Here is a 16,913-nt window from a genome sequence, read left to right on the forward strand (position 1 = left end):
TTCTGTTTTAAGCAAAATTTTAAGCAAAATTAATAAATTGTTTCATTAAAATTAATAAATGTTGCTAGTGGCCAAAAAAAAAAAAAAACAGCATTTATAAAATTTAAAATTATTAAGAATTCATGAAATAATTAAAATGACTATGCACTTTCACTTGTTACAAAATGGGTGATACTACTGCTGGGTCAAGATTAAACGGAAGAATAAAATATTTGTATACATTGATATATGCATTATTGATTTACATGCAGTAACCTAAGAAGGTTACCTACCTTTATTTATTTTTTTTTATTTAATTGTTTAATGTAGGCTTGTATAAGGATGATTCTTGTGTAATTGGCATCTGCTAATCCTGATAGAAGCTGGATAGCTGAGCTTATACTTCATTAAGGATTTTGGCTAACAGTTATATTATTCTTGTGGGAAAATAAATGTAATATAAAAAATACTTTCACTCTTCTGTCTGTTTATACACAAACTGCATATTTGTAAGTGATGCCTGAGAGAGAGAATCTCTTGTAATCATATTTCTGTTCTTTTGCAGCTGCGTCTTATCGATTGGGGTCTAGCTGAATTTTATCACCCTGGGCAAGAGTATAATGTACGAGTTGCATCACGGTACTTTAAAGGTCCAGAATTATTAGTTGATTATCAAGTAAGCCTCAAATTTCCTAACTAAGCTTCAGTTGGATTCATTTATTGATTATATGAGAGATATGCCAAAGGTGAGGTGCAACCAGGCATGGTACATTTTCACAAATGGAATTTATCACCATTTGTAATAAATTTGTGAAGCAGAATGAAAATGAGTGAAAAATTGAACAAATAGAGAGGTGAGAAGTGTTTATTTTTTGGATGAAGAGGACAATATACTACCACATTCATCAGCAGCTTATTGCTGTATATGGAAAGCACATTATAACCAGGAAAAAGGCTTGTGTGTTGATGTATTCCAGTTCAGACATTGAACCGAATGGTCACATTTAGATTGGAATTCAATCCAGAGTCCATGAAGTGGTTTGTTTTATGTAGGACTCATCACCATAGGTTCTTGAACATTATCGTCACTGAGGATGAAACCCGGGTCCATCATTTCACAAGTCAAAATGGACTTAGTAGCATGGAAACAAACCATTTTCCTTACCAACAAAAAAAAATTCAAATTCACATAAACAAAAGAAATTATGGCAACCTGTGCAGGTTGCCTTTCATTTTGGTGGACTTTCTCCTTGTGGGTGAAACAGTGCAAATCAGTGCATCCCATTAATGTGAAAACTGAATAAAATTAGTGAAGCAGTTCATCAAAAGAGACCAGTAAAAATGTAAGATATTGTGCTCCACATATAGTCTGGCAGACCCAACAGTGGTTCTAGCAGTGCAGGTTGGGTTGTTGCAGCATCCTAAGCACAATCCTGACTTGGCATCCTCACCTTTTCATCTTTTTAAATCACTCCATAGCATTTATCAGGTGTGTAGTTTGTGAGTGATATGGTATTATTGTGGTAGCGACAACCTGATGAAAGGTGCTTGACTTAGATTTCTTTACGTGAAGAGTTTTGATGCACTAGTTTTCTTACTAGATAAGTGTCTGAGGAGTGGTGATTACATAAGACATTACTGTTACAATGTTTGCATGCCTGTAACAGTCATCTCTGTAAATAATAAACTATCAATACATCCTGCAGTGCCTTACTTTTTGGACCATCTCTCATAATTGTTTATTTCTGGCTGCACAGATATTGGTATATTGGAAGTAAAATGTAGTTTGAACTCTTGAATTTAATGTTATGTTTAAAGGGTGGGAAATTCTGTTATTCTTTCAAAAAAAAATTTTTTTTAATGGTGACATGAAAGGTATTAGAACCTGTAATACTTCAGTACCATGTGGACTGAAGGTTCGGAACACAGAAGAAAGATTAGACAGCAGGGTTATCTTCAAAAATAAGTGGTATTGTATATCACTTATCTTTATTGAGGCATAATCTTGGAATGGGATCTTCTTGAAGTGTATTAGTAGTGTACAGCATTAGCCACACACACACACCACCTATCCATCCCCTCCAGTTGTTTGTCTAGCACTTCCATGAATTTATTCAAATTACCCTCTGGCTGAAGGCAAATTTCTGCACATCTGTTTTGAATTTGTCCCTTTGTATGTAGTCTGAAGAAAATTGCCATGAGCATTGATCTTACTCAATCCATTCAAAGCCTTAAACACCTTGATCAGATCTCTCAAGTTGCAGTTGCAGAAATGAAGCACTTTTTAGGTAAATGCACCATTTTGTACCTTCACCATTCTTGTTTTCCCTTCCCTGTATCTGTTCCAACAGACAAACTGAAGAAGAAGAAACTAAAATTAAGCTCCAGACCTGTATGCAGTATCAAGATCAATTATCAAGCCTGACTATTGTCTTATACAATGAGATGATCACCTACTTATCCTACTAGCAAAATTTCTGTATAGCATTGACAAAACCTCATGAGCTGTTCTGGCAACCTGTCTGCACTGTAGTTATCCCTAGATCTTTTTTAATTTTTCACTACCTCAGTGTACTGGGGAGAGGGCGCTGAATCTCTTTAAAGTTACAGCTATCAGTTACAGGCTCTGCAAAAACGATAAGTGTTTACCTGTTATTTACATGATTGTTATTTTATATTGTACTTAATACGTAGTCATATAGTTATAGTTACGCTGGTTATTTTTTATTTTTAATTTAGATAAAGAGTTTTTGTGGATTTTACTTACGATAGGTAAAACTGTTATTTCGTTCCATTTTTGTAGCCATTGTTTTTGGATATAGTGGTAGGGAATTCAAATTTTTTAATTGAGGTAGCTAGGTAGTTCTAACGCATACTTATATAGTAATACGCTTCACTGTTTCTATTTAATAGTTTCTATTCAAATACTACTGACATTTAATTTATTGATTTTTTTTAATTTAAACTACCATGCCCCAAACTAGAGCAGCAAAGCAACGGGCACAAAGTGGCAGGAGTGCTGTGACTCGGGGGAGAACTGAGGGGGGCAATTCTCCAACGCATCACATCCTAAAGAAATGTGCAACTTGTGAAATGTTTGCCGAACTCTCTGGAACGGAACATGATATTGCCATGGGGGATGTCTTTGTGTGTGCGCGATGCAAGGAGTGTATCGAAATCAGGCAACAACTCAGCGTTCTTATGGGCCTATATGAGAGCTTGAAGGACAGGGTGGATGCCCTCGAAGGAAGTAAATTGAGGGGCCCATCAGGCTCTCAGCTGCCCACATCAATGCCAGAGCTTGCACTTGGTCATCGCGCAACACAGCGGCAACCCCTAAGGCAGAATGCGCTGGTCCCACAGGAACTAGTTGTTGTTGGTGACTCTATTGTCAGGGAAACGGGGAACATCCTTTGTAAAAAGGATAGGTGGAACAGGACCAGGGTATGTCTGCCAGGGGCAAAGGTTGATGACGTTGTAGAGCGGATATCATCTTTCAAGGGCACAAAAGGTGATGTAGTTGTACACGTTGGCACTAATGATATTAAGAGTAGGAGACCGGCGGAATTACTCAACAAGTACAGGTCACTGTTGAAAAAAAGCCGTGAAATAGGGTTGAATTTGAAAGTGTCTGCAATTCTGCCCAGACACGATAGGAGGGAGTACATGATGAGAGCCTTGTCGATCAATTCGGCCCTGGAAGGATTGTGCAAGGCTCAAGGGGTAGAATTTTTTTCAGCCTGGACTGTACTTGTTAACAGGAGAGATTGCTTCTACAGGGATGGGATACACTTAAATAGAAAGGGTGCAAGAATATTTGCTGATGCTATCGAGGCAGTGTTAGGTGGGTCGAAAACTGCTAGTTTGGGGGGATACAAAGACTAATAGTTTAACAGTAACCGCAGGCAGAGGTGAAGGTGATTCTTGCACAACTTCTATTAGAATAAGAAGCGACCTGGAGCGAGGGGTGTTGGGGGTTTCAGGGACGGATGGCAGTCATCATGGAATAGTTGGGTATATGGGATGTGTTAGGGTAACAAGGAATAGGCATAGGAGCATGTATGCTTGCATGTATACCAATGCTAGAAGTATAGTAAATAAATTTGATGAATTTGAAGTGTTGGTCAAGACATCAAAGGCGGATATTGTTGGGATAGCAGAGACGTGGTGTCACAAAGATATAAGGAATGCAGAACTGGAATTTGGGGAGTACAATGTGTACAGAAAGGATAGACAGGACATAAAGGGAGGGGGTGTTATGCTGTTAATTAAGAAAAACGTAAAATCAAAGGAAGTGTACCCAGTTAATATAGATGAACAGTGCTCTGTTGAGTCAGTTTGGTGCGAGATAAGCACTGCGAAAGGAAAAATAAGGGTAGGAGTGTGTTATAGGCCTAATGACTTGAATGAGTACAATGAACAATTGTACAGAGAAATAGTGGGCCAGTAAATCTGAATGTCTTATAATGGGGGATTTTAACTTCCCAGATATTGACTGGAACTTGTGGGTTGGTCACTCACACACCAGTCAGACTTTTGTGGATTTATTGGATGATTGTTTTCTGCAGCAGCATGTTCGAGAGGCAACCAGAGAAAGTAACACTCTTGATCTGGTTATCAGCAGTGATCATTCGTGTATTAAGAATTTGCAGATAAAGGAACCACTAGGTGGCAGTGATCACAGTGTGCTGAAGTGGGATTTACTCAAAGAGGTAACTACCGTCAGGGGTAAAGGAAAGGGTTTTTGCTTCTGTAAAGGGGAGTACAGTGGTCTCAGACAGTTTTTAAATTCTGTACAGTGGGATCAACTGACGATGTTACCAACAGTAAATTCTAAGTGGGAAGCATTCAAGGAATTAATCGTGGAAGCTACTAGACTTTATATACCGATTAAGAAATATCGTTCAAGGTTTAGGCCTAAATGGTTATCAAATGAACTAATGAGACTCGTGACAGAGAAGAAAAATGCATGGGATGCATATAAATTATCAGGTGACGCAGAAGCCTGTGGCAGATATAAGCTAGTCTGTAATCAGGTCACAAAGGAGGTTCGGCAGGCGAAGGCGGATTACGAGAAATCTTTGGCAAAGGATGCTAAGAAAAACAGCAAGGATTTCTTTACTTATATAAACTCTAAAAGGAAGGGGATGAATATGATTGGTCCACTTGACATCGATGGTACGACTGTTGATGATCCTGCTCCGATAGCAAACAAACTGAATGAGTATTTTGCATCTACATTCACACGTGAGGAATTATTACAGTTTGAAAATGGAAGAAGGTTATCAAATTGTAGCAGTGTGCTTAATGATTTTGTAATAACTGAGAGCAAAGTGGAGGAGAAATTGTTGAAGTTAAACATAAGAAAGGCACCTGGGGTGGATGGGATCTATCCAGTTATTTTAAAGGAGGCGGCAAAGCAACTAAGCAAACCCTTAGCCATAATTATGAGAGCATCCTTGGACTCAGGGGAGGTTCCCACGGACTGGAGATGTGCAAATGTGTCCCCAATTCACAAAGGTGGATCGAAGGGTGACACGAGTAATTACAGACCAGTTAGTTTAACTTCTGTTCCGGGTAAAATAATGGAGTCACTGGTTAAAGATGCATTGCAGGATCATCTAGACAAGACTGCAGCAATAATTCAAACACAGCATGGGTTTGTTAAGGGAAAGTCTTGTCTGACAAATTTGATTGGTTATTATGATGTGGTCACAAAGGAACTGGATGCGAAAAATAATTTTGATATCATATACTTGGATTTCAGGAAAGCTTTTGACACTGTTGCGCATGGAAGACTACTGTACAAATTGGAGCAGAATGGTATTAAGGGTAAGTTGCTACAATGGATAAAAGCATGGTTAAGTGGGAGAAGACAGAGGGTGGTAATCAATGGGTGCTGCTCTTCGTGGACTAATGTTATTAGTGGAGTCCCACAGGGTTCGGTGTTGGGTCCACTGTTGTTTTGTGTATTTATCAATGATATTGATGAAGGTATATCAGGCTTAATGTCGAAGTTTGCAGATGACACAAAGGTTGGCAGGGTTGTTAATGACAGTGATGGCAGTGTGCTACTGCAACAGGATCTAGATAATTTGGGCAGATGGGCTAAGAAGTGGCAACTGAAGTTCAACCTTGACAAATGCAAAGTACTGCATATGGGTAGAAGTAACCCCAGAGAAACGTACCAACTGTGTGGTACTACACTTAAGGTGGTAGAAAATGAAAAAGACCTGGGAGTAATTGTGCAGTCAGATATGAAGTTTTCTGAGCAATGCAGACAGGCTGCTAGGGCAGGTCATGGGGTTTTGTCAATGATATATAGGAATTTTGCTAGCAGGGAAAAGGAGGTGATTGTCCCTCTGTATAAGGCAATGGTCAGGCCACGCCTTGAGTATTGCGTACAAGTCTGGAGGCCTCATTTTAGGAAGGATGTAGATTTGCTTGAGCGTGTACAGAGAAGAGCAACACGATTGGTGAGGGGAATGAAGGGATTCTCTTACCAAGAGAGGCTTAAGTTCTGCAAATTGCAGTGGCTGGAGACTAGGCACCTGCGCGGTGATCTGATTGAGGTGTATAAGGCCTTGAATGGGTTGAGCACGCTGAATTCTGATGGGATCCTTCCACTTGTTCAGATTACGAACCTACGGGGACATAAGTTCAAATTAAGAAAGGACAGATGTAGAATAGATGTGCGGAAATTTGCCTTTAGCCAGCGGGTGGTTAATTGCTGGAACAAACTTCCATCTGTCGTTGTGGAAGTTGATAGGTTAAATAAATTTAAGGAGGAACTGGACAGGCATTTGGAGGGAATGGTGTGATGATTTTTTTTTTTTTTTTTTTTTGGCTGATGCTGCATAAGCTCCTACACTTGCTTTCTTGCATCATGTGCCACTACTACTACTACTACTACTACCACCACAAAATTGGTATGTTAATCTGGGATTATTGCTATCCATATGCAGTACCTTGCATTTGTCAATTTTAAACTTCAAAGGCCATTTCTTAGCCCCTCTGCTTAATTTTTCTAGATCTTGTAGTTATCATACCTAATTACCCTCATTAACCACAGTGCCAACCTTTATATCATTTGCAAACTTAGAAATTGAGCCTGATATGTCTTTGTCAGTATCATTAAAAATATTGAAGACAACAATGGGACCAACACTGAACCCTGGAGTCTTCACTGATACCATTAGTCCACAAAAAGCAGTGTCCATTGATAACCAGTATCTTCTGCCACTCAATCATCCTGTTATCCCTGTAACTTATTCCTTAATGCCACACCACTCCAATTTATAAAATGATCTTATTTGCAACAGAATCAAAAGCTTTTCTGAAATCAAAGCATATGATATCAAAATTATTATTGGCATCCAGTTCCTTTGTTACTGCATCATAGTATCCATTCAGATTGGTCAGACAAGATCCCCCCCCCCCCCCCTTTAACAAATCCATGACTGAGGTATAACTAATGACTCCGTTATTTTTCCAAAGTCTCTAATAAATCATATCACCCTTTGATTCCCTTCTTTGAATTGGCACTTTTTGAAACCCCAGAGACCTACCCTGAATCCAAAGGTGTTGCCATAATTATGGATAAAGGTTTGCTTACTTCCTTTAATGCCTCCCTTAATATAATTGGATAGAATCATCTGCCCCAGATGCCTTTTTTATATTTAGCTTCAACAATTTCTCTTCCAATTTCTTATCAGTTATCACAAAATCATTTATCTTTCTGTTGGAATTTGATAAACTTCTGGCATCCCCTTCACTAAAGAATTTCTTGTGTACAACTGTAGATGCGGAATACCTACTCAATTTGTTAGCAACCTGAGCAGGATTATCAACAGTTAAACTATTCATATCTAGTGGATCAATGTGATTCATCCCCTTCCTTTCGGTGTTTACTAAAGTAAAGAAGTCTTTATTGTTTTCCTTTGGCAGAGACTTCTCAGTTTGCCTTAGCTTGCCTTCCCTCCTTTGTGACTTGATTGCAGACTAGTTTTGTTTACCGTAGGCTTCTGTATCACGATTTATATTCATCCCGTGCTTTTTTCTTCACTGACACAAGTCAGTGAGTGGTCTCAAACAGTTTAAAAACTGTTTGAGACCACTTTAGTCACTGACAGTAAAGTAATTAACAATAACTACCTCTTGTGGTACCTGTACATTCTGCCTTTGGGATTGCTGCCACATTGTATGTATGAGTGTAAACTATGTTGTTAAGATGTAGCTGAAAGCTTGAGGCCACACCCCCCCCCCCCATTTTAATTCCTTCAAGGGTTCATAATCTCATAAATACCCATCTTAATGTTGAGGTTGCACTTAATCTCCTCTTACTCTGTTGTACCGAACACATGCAAGGGCATCCTCGTTGGTTATATTATGTCCAGTTAGATAGGTCTGCAAACATTGAAGTACCACATTTTGTCAGGCCATGATTCATAAGAAAACTACCCCCCTCTTCAGTGCTCTCCCTGAGCTGCAAGCACTCCAGCTACCTTGAGTGGCTTATTTTGCTGCTCTAGTCTGAGTTGGATTTTTGTTTAAATTCAGCTTAATTTGAGAATACTACGCTAAACCATATATATATATGGTTTAGTGTAGTATTCTCATATATACAGGGTGTTTCAATTAAACGTTTCAGAACTTCTAAGAGAGGTAGGGTACATCCTGACAACTCGAAATCATATAGCAATGTGGGGTCGGAAATGCTTTCCTGAAGCGGTGTTGTACACAGAAGCACCATAAAGAAAAGAGACCGTAAGTGAGAAATCGTTTTAATAATACATGAAAAGAAGCAAAAGGTACATGGATTAAAGTTACTGTTCGAAGTTTCTTCCACGGGCTACAATGCACGCCTCACATCTCCGACGCATGGACATCCGAACATTCTGGAATACTCCAGGCGAATTTCGAATTTCTTGAACAAGAACGCCAAGTTAGTAGGATGGATGATTACACGAACGCAGAGTTAGCCGATATGCATTTGGCGTACGGGGCTGCAAATTGTAGTGGGCCAGCCGCACAGCGTTTGTACGCGGAACGATATCCGACGAGGCGTATTCCCAGTTATAATTTCTTTGCAAGACTGCACCAGAGGTTAGCTGAGAGAGGTTCATTTGAAAGAGCTGACAGGGACAGGGTAAGAACAGCACGGACTCTAGCCGTCGAACAGAATGTGCTGCAGCATGTACAGGGGAATCCAAGAACGAGTACACGAAGTCTAGCAAACGCAGTCGGGGTTTCCCATTGCAGCGTCTGGAGGATTCTCCGAGAACAAGACATGCATCCGTTTCACGTGCAGCGTGTCCAGACACAGCAACCGGAGGATTATGCACCTCGTATTGCTTTCGCACAGTGGTACCTTGGAAAATGTGCTACAAATCCCCTTTTTCCTGCTGAAGTGTTGTTTTCCGATGAGGCATCCTTCACAAGGGAAGGAATTTTCAACACGCATAACGACCATATCTGGGCGGTCGAGAACCCGCATGCAATACGACGTCGTGCAGCACAGATTCGATTTTTGGTCAATGTATGGGCCGGTATTATGGGAGATCACCTCATCGGACCTTACCTGTTACCGTGTCGTCTAACCGGACCTATCTACTTGATCTTTCTGCAGCAAGTATTGCCACAACTTTTGAGAGATGAACGGATTTCTGCCTCGACGCAACAGACAATGTGGTTCCAACACGATGGAGCCCCTGCCCATTATAGCGGAGATGTTCGTAACTACCTGGATGTCACATTTGGTCAACAGTGGATCGGACGTGGTGGTCCCGTGCGTTGGCCTGCTCGGTCACCCGACCTATCATGTCTTGATTTTTATTTCTGGGGTCATATGAAATCGCTAGTTTATGACACCCCTGTTGACAATGCTGAGGAGCTGGTTGCAAGAATCGCAGTAGCTGCCGAAGAAATTCGAAATTCGCCTGGAGTATTCCAGAATGTTCGGATGTTCATGCGTCGGAGATGTAAGGCGTGCATTGTAGCCCGTGGAAGAAACTTCGAACACTTACTTTAATCCATGTACCTTTTGCTTCTTTTCATGTATTATTAAAACGATTTCTCACTTACGGTCTCTTTTCTTTATGGTTCTTCTGTGTACAACACCGCTTCAGGAAAGCATTTCCGACCCCACATTGCTATATGATTTCGAGTTGTCAGGATGTACCCTACCCCTCTTAGAAGTTCTGAAACGTTTAACTGAAACACCCTGTATATTATTGCAATAATACATATATACTCTATTCACAGGTTGATCATCATCAGCCATTTTCAATCCACTGCAGGATGAAGCCCTCCAGCAACTTTCCAGTTCCTTCTGTTTTGTGCACTGGCCATCCATTTACTACCCACCAACTCATGAATTTCATCTGTGCGTCTCCGTTGTTATCTTCCAGGTTTTCTCTTAGTTCCTCTTGGGTATCATTCTGTTATTTTCTTAGTCCATCTGTTACTTGAGTTTGCTGCCTAATTCATGTGTTGCTCTTTTTATCTAACAGTCTGATTCCCAATATAATTCGTTCCATTCTTCGCTGTGTAGTTCTCAGCTTCTCTTCCATTCTTTTGGTGAGTGCCCAAGTTTCACTTCCATAAGTCATGGTGGGGAGTATACATTGGTTCATTATTTACGTTTCAGACAAATTAGAATATTGCTCCTCAGTATGTGACTATATTTCCTGAATGCTATCCATCCAAAATTTATTCTTCTCTTGACTTCCATCCATTTATCATTATTATAGCTAATGACTTGTCCCAGATAAGTACAGTCAGTCCTCGTATAGCACGATAGTTATACAGTCCTCGTGCAATATAAACAGGCCCTATGGGAAAAATAGGGTTAGATGCCGACCACCAAAGATTGAACACACATTTGTAACCAAAATATTGCTAATGCTTTTGCTTCTATCGTAAGCAAACTTGTTTTTTGTTTGATTTTCTATCCAAACAGATGACAGCCGTTCCATCTCTTCCAATTCTTTGTCTTGATCTAATGGATTTTAATTACACTTTGAATTGTTCCTGCAATGAAAGTTGTTTTTATTTTCTCTGCATTCTTTCTAATTCTCGGCATTGCTTTATTTAGGCCTGTAGCACGTGCAATATCACATGGTCTTTCATTTCGCTCAAAGCGTTTCACAATTTCATATTTTTTCTCTATCGACAGAGGCGGGTTGGCCATAAGCCTTACCGGGGAAACCCTGGTGGGCCTGGGGCTGGTGTAATTTTGGCCATAAATGATAGTATGAGGCCACTACAAATTTCCCCGGGTAAGAATTTTTGACCCAGTCTATCTCTGTTTATCGATATTGCTTTTCTTTTTCTCTCTGAATCTGTAGCGTCTTCACCAAGATGCTTCCTTATCACAACTTTTAAGTATTTTACTCATTTTTAGGGAATAAAGCACAATTACAAAATGAGGAGGCACGCTTGTTACACATAAACAAAGCTGCATGCGTGTAGCAACTGAATAAACAACACCTTAAAGGCAGAGACACTATGAACACCTCACTAGCTCACATTTTACTAAAGCACATTTCTGGGGGTTACTACCATAAAACAATGTCCAGTTGCGTTTCTGCTAGTGGAATCTGTTATAAACTGGTAGTAAACTCGATCTAATTGCATTTCCGATAATACTGATAGCTGGAATTTCTGCAACCAGTCTGATCTTCTGAAAGCTTCCTCAAGGGCAGCAGTAAGCAACATTGGAGATATTGTGTCTCCTTGTTGAACTCCTTTCTCGATTTTAAATTTCCTACTGTCTTTGTCTAGTCTAATAAAGGAGGTGGCACTCTCATATATTTTCTTCAAAATCATAATATGTGACGTATTTATGCCTTGTCTTTTTAGTGCCCAAAACATTGCCTTCTGCTGTATGGAGTCAAATGCCTTTTCATAATCCACAAATGCCAGGCATAATGGTGTTTTATATTCATTTGCTTTCTCCATTAGCTGTGACATTACGTGAAGGTGATCCGTAGTTGAGAACCTGTCCTAAAACCAGCTTGCTCTTTCGGTTGATTCTCATTAAGTATTCTTTCTAATCTGTTAGTAATGACCCTTGTGAACAACTTGTAGATATGGGATAACAAGCTAATTGGTCTATAATTTCCAATTTCTGATTTATCTCCTTTCTTGTGCAGCAAAACTATGATTGCATTATTCCACTCCTTAGGTGCCACACCTTTTCTAATGTATTTTGTGAAGAGTTGCCAGTTTGTGTCATGTCTCTTCCTCCCAATTTTAACAACTCTACAGTAACTTCATTCTTCATTTTCTTCAACACATGTTTTACCTCATCAGGAAGGATATTGGGTATGTTGTATGTGTTACTAATTTGCGATCCATCTTCCCCACTGCTGGCATCATTCCCTCGCTCCTTATATATAACTCTTTATAGTAGTCTTCTGCTATTTGAATTATGCCTTCTCTGCTATTCATAAGTACACCGTTGCTATTCTTCAGTTTCAGTAGTCTTTCTGTATTACTGCTCATGGTTGCTGATTTAAATCCTTTGTTTTCCTTTAATGCTTGTTCTAATTCTTGTATTAAATTTTCTTATGTCCTCTGAGTCTCTTTCTAATGGCTTTGCATAACTCAGTATAATCAATTTTCTCCGTCAGTGTTTTTCTTGCTCTTCATTTGTCGTCTTCGGTTCATCATGGCAAGTGTTTCTTGACTAATTTTTTCTTCTTTGGATTTCTTTTTCCCTATAGGCTTCTTGGGCTTTATCACTTTCAGAAAGTTGTAATATTCCTTGTCGATATCTTGGTCCTGAGCAGTCTGCAGAAGCTCAAACTTGTTCTTAAGTTCCAGTACATACTGCTTTTTCTCCTCTTCTGTTATTTCAAAGACCTTTGTATTTACTCAAGTCAGTTTTTTCCTTTCCTACATCTATATAAAGTGTACATCTTACCATTCTGTGATCACTTCCAACATTTACCTTATTCAGGACGGTAACATCATTCACAATATATCTTCTGTTAGTGAGGATGAAGTCGATTTCATTAGTTGTTAATCCATTTGGAGTCTTCCATGTCCACTTTCTATTCACCTTTTTCTTGAAAAAAAAGTGTTCATTACTAACAGTCCTTGAGATTCTGCAAATTCCACAAGTCTTTCACCTCTTTCATTTCTTCCACCAATTCCAAAATTTCCTATAGTTCCCCTTTCTGCACTGTTTTGTCTTCTTCCAACCTTAGCATTGAAGTCCCCCATGATAATAGTGTAGTGGGTTTTCTGCTCATCTAGAAGACTCAATTTCGGTGTACATTTCTTCAACCTCTTCATCATCATTGCTCAATGTTGGTGCATAAATGCATAAATCATTATAACCTTTAGCTTGTATCTCTTAGAAACCTTGAGTATTGGTCTTGACACCCTTGGTGATGTGCTTTTGAATTCCAAAATGTTGTTTTTAAAATCTTTATGGACCAGAAACCCAACTCCACCTGCGCTAACAGAAACACTCAAAAAACTTAAAAGTGCAAATTGTTTTTTGTTGACCTCCAGAAATGTGCTTTAGTAAAATATGAGCTCGTGCAGGGTGATAATAGTGAGTTTTGGCCTTAACCCTGTGAAGTTCTTTACAGAAAATTTCATTTTGACTGTTATCATGGTGCCGACTAAGAGAATAAGTGACAGCGATACTAGTACATCTACCAACAAAAGGAAAGTAATCAATTTGGATCAGAAAATTAAACTAATAAGAATATATGAAAATAGTCAAACATTAACAAGTATCGTGCTGAATTCAGATTTGTCAATAATAATATAGTAGCAATATGTTACTAGTCATTCCCGAGTTACGTAAAACTCAATGAAGTAAGAAGTCCTTGAACGTATGTCGGGGACTTCTGTATTTTTGGATTATCCGTGATTTGTTTTTAACCCTCTATCCTGGAAAATCAAGAGTCCACTGTATTTTTCAAGGCTTAGACCTAAATGGATCTCAGATGAAGAAAAGTGCATGGATACTTCTATACTTATATTAACAGTAGAAGGAAAAGGTTGAATCACATTGGGACACTTAATGTTTATGGGTTAACTGTTGATGACCCTGCTGAAGTTGCAGACAAAATGAATAGTTATTTTGCATCTACATTCACACATGAGGAATTCTTTAGGGTAGGGGATGCCAGAAGTTTATCAAACTCTAACAAGGAGCTAAATGACTTTGTAATAACTGAAAGGAAAATAGAGGAGAAATTGTTGAAGATGGACATAAAAAAGGCAACTGGGGCAGAGGGAATCTATCCAATTATATTAAGAAAAGCAGCAAAGGAAATAAGCAAACCCTTAGCCATAATTTGAGAGCATCCTTGGATTCAGGGGAAGTTATATGGACTGGAGAAGTGCGAATATATCCCCAGTTCATAAAGAAGGTCAAAAGGTGACATGAATAATAAAGACCTGTTAGTTTAACATCTTCTCCAGGGAAAGCAATGGAATCACTGGTTAAAGAAGTAATACAGTGCCATTTAGACAGGCTTGCAAATATACTGCAATCAAAGCATGGATTTGTAAAGGGATAGTCTTCTCTAACCAATCTGATAGGTCACTATGATCCAGTAACCAAGGAACCAGATGCAGAAAATAATTTTGACATCATCACTTAGATTTCAGGAAGGCATTTGATACTGTTTCACTTAAAAGACTGCTGTACAAACTGGAGCAATGTGGCATTAAGGGCAAGTTACTGCTATGGATAAAGGGATGACTAAGCGGAAGAAGTGGAGAATGGTTATTAATGGGCGTGGAATAATTTTATTAGTGGAGTTTCCCACGGTTAAGGGCTGGATCCAATGTCGTTTTCAATATTTATCAGTCATATTGATGAAGGTATGGTGGGCTTTATGTTTAAGTTTCAGATGATACAGTGGTTGGCAGGGTTGTTAATAACAGTCATCAGGATGAGCTACTGCAACAAAATCTAGGAAAATTGGATCACTGGGCTAAGAAATAGCAGTTGCTTTAAATTGTCAAATGCAAGGTACTGCACATGGGTAGCAGTAGCCCCAGAGTTAACTTATCAACTGTATGGTACTATACTCAGGGTAGTGGAGAATGAAAAAGACCTGGGGTTAATTGTGCAGTTAGACATGAAATTGCCTGTGCAGTGCAGATTCACAATTAGACATGAAATTGTCTAATTGTGCAGTTATTGCATTGTCTGTATATCAATGACAAAATTCCATGAGCCGCCACGGCAGCTCATGGAATTTTGTCATTGATGTACAGAAACTTTGTTGCAGGGATAAGGAGACGCCCATTGTATAAGGCCATGGTCAGACCACATCTTGAGTACTGTATATAGGCCAGGTGACCTCACTTTAGGAAGAATGTAAATCTGCTGGAATGGGTGCAGAGAAGGGCAACAAAATTGGTGAAAAGAACAAAAGACTGCTCTTACCTAGAAAGGTTTCAGTTCTGCAAATTGTGGTGATTCAAGACCTGTGGGGAGATCTGATTGAGGTGTTTAAAGCCTTGACTGAATTGAGTAAGCTGAATGTTAATGGTATTCTTCCACTTGCTTGAGACTACACATATGCTTTAGATGTGTAGAAGTTTGCCTTTAGCCAGTGGGTGGTTGATTGTTGGAACAGGCTTTCATCTGTTGTTGTGGAAGTGGATGGGTTGAATAAATCCAAGGGAGAACTATACAAGTTCTCAGAGAGTATGGATGAATTAACTCCCCCCCCCCTTTTTTTTTTTGGTTGATGCCATATAAGCTTGCTTTCTTGCATCATTTGTCATTACTGTAGAACTATAAAGCTAAAACAATTGCCAAAGCAAGTGCTGTTTGGCCGGACAATGTCTATTATGAAATGACTAAATGCCTTCCAAAAGTTATGGATCACCTACTCATTCTACATAAAATAGAATATTTTTTGAAGATTAGTTTCTGGATGCTTGGCATGAAGCAGCCCTCCTTGCATTTGCTAATCCAGGAAAGGATCTTCATCTTCCAACTAATTATTTCACTATTGCTCTGAGGAATATCTGTCTAGTTGTCAGTACAAAATCATTAATAAAATTATTACTTCTCATCTTATATTGCATTTAGAAAAACAAATGATCTCCTCTCCAGCATTCACATGGCTTCCGAAGGAACAGGTCCAACTCGGACCATTTGATTAGATTGGGAACATCTATCCAAGATGTTTTCCTAAAACTAAACACGTGGTGTGCTTGTTCTTTTATATAAAAAAAAAAAAGTGTATGGCACACTCGGAGATTTGGTATTTCAATGCATTCCACCCTGGTATGCTTGTGTTCTAGCCAGCAACTTCTTAAAAATTGGGGTGAGGCAGACACTTGGCCCTTGAGGTTGTCACAGACATTCTCTCAGATAGGCCAGACAAGCTGTACTTGCTAACTGGGAGTCTACAATGCTGATGGAACTGATATTCCATCAGCATACATTCAAGTCAACTGGACCCAATTTTGGCAAAGTCCAGCCGGTCTGTGACAGCTAAATCTTGTGCTTGCACCTTCATGATGTTGGGACTGTTAGTAATCCTGAGTATTACTTCCATGCACGGTGGGTGACCACCCAGGTGTGAAACAACGTAAGCAGGGGTCGAGGTGTTGCTCCCACACGACATGGAGGAATGCCGCCCCTCTGTGTTACTAGGCAATACTAAGTGGTAGATAACTCTCATCAACCAGTGCAATACCACCACTTTGCTTATTGGAGGTTTGAAGTGGTGGAACCGATGTTTAGTCTCCAGAGCTAAGTTCTGGTCAACCCTTCCCCATCTCATCCATCATGCACTGATGACTTTTGAGGTTACGATGAACATCGTGGCGAGATCCAATCTTCCTTTCAGTTCAAGGGTACAGCTGCTCTAAAACGGTGTTCGCAGGCTGGCCGCTAGTTAGTACACCAGACGGAACCTATTGGTAACTCTTTAGGAGGC

At 39.4% G+C, this 16,913-nt stretch overlaps 1 protein-coding gene across 5 annotated transcripts in view; it reads left to right on the forward strand.

Annotated features, from left to right (window-relative positions):
- The window catches only part of LOC150082806 (casein kinase II subunit alpha), a 193,364-nt gene that overhangs the window by 96,960 nt on the left and 79,491 nt on the right, over window positions 1–16,913 (forward strand). For all 5 annotated transcript variants that reach the window (XR_016547143.1, XR_016547144.1, XM_090376828.1 and 2 more), the window contains exon 10: window positions 545–655. Coding sequence is in view for 3 of the 5 variants with exons in the window: in XM_090376828.1 (XP_090232954.1) it covers window positions 545–655 (111 nt within the window). In the remaining 2 variants the exon portion in view is untranslated. The remainder of the gene's footprint in view (window positions 1–544; window positions 656–16,913) is intronic.

The sequence above is a fragment of the Mastigoproctus giganteus genome, chromosome 7, assembly GCF_048544385.1.
Source record: "Mastigoproctus giganteus isolate SK-2022 chromosome 7, ASM4854438v1, whole genome shotgun sequence".
NCBI lineage: Eukaryota > Metazoa > Arthropoda > Arachnida > Uropygi > Thelyphonidae > Mastigoproctus > Mastigoproctus giganteus.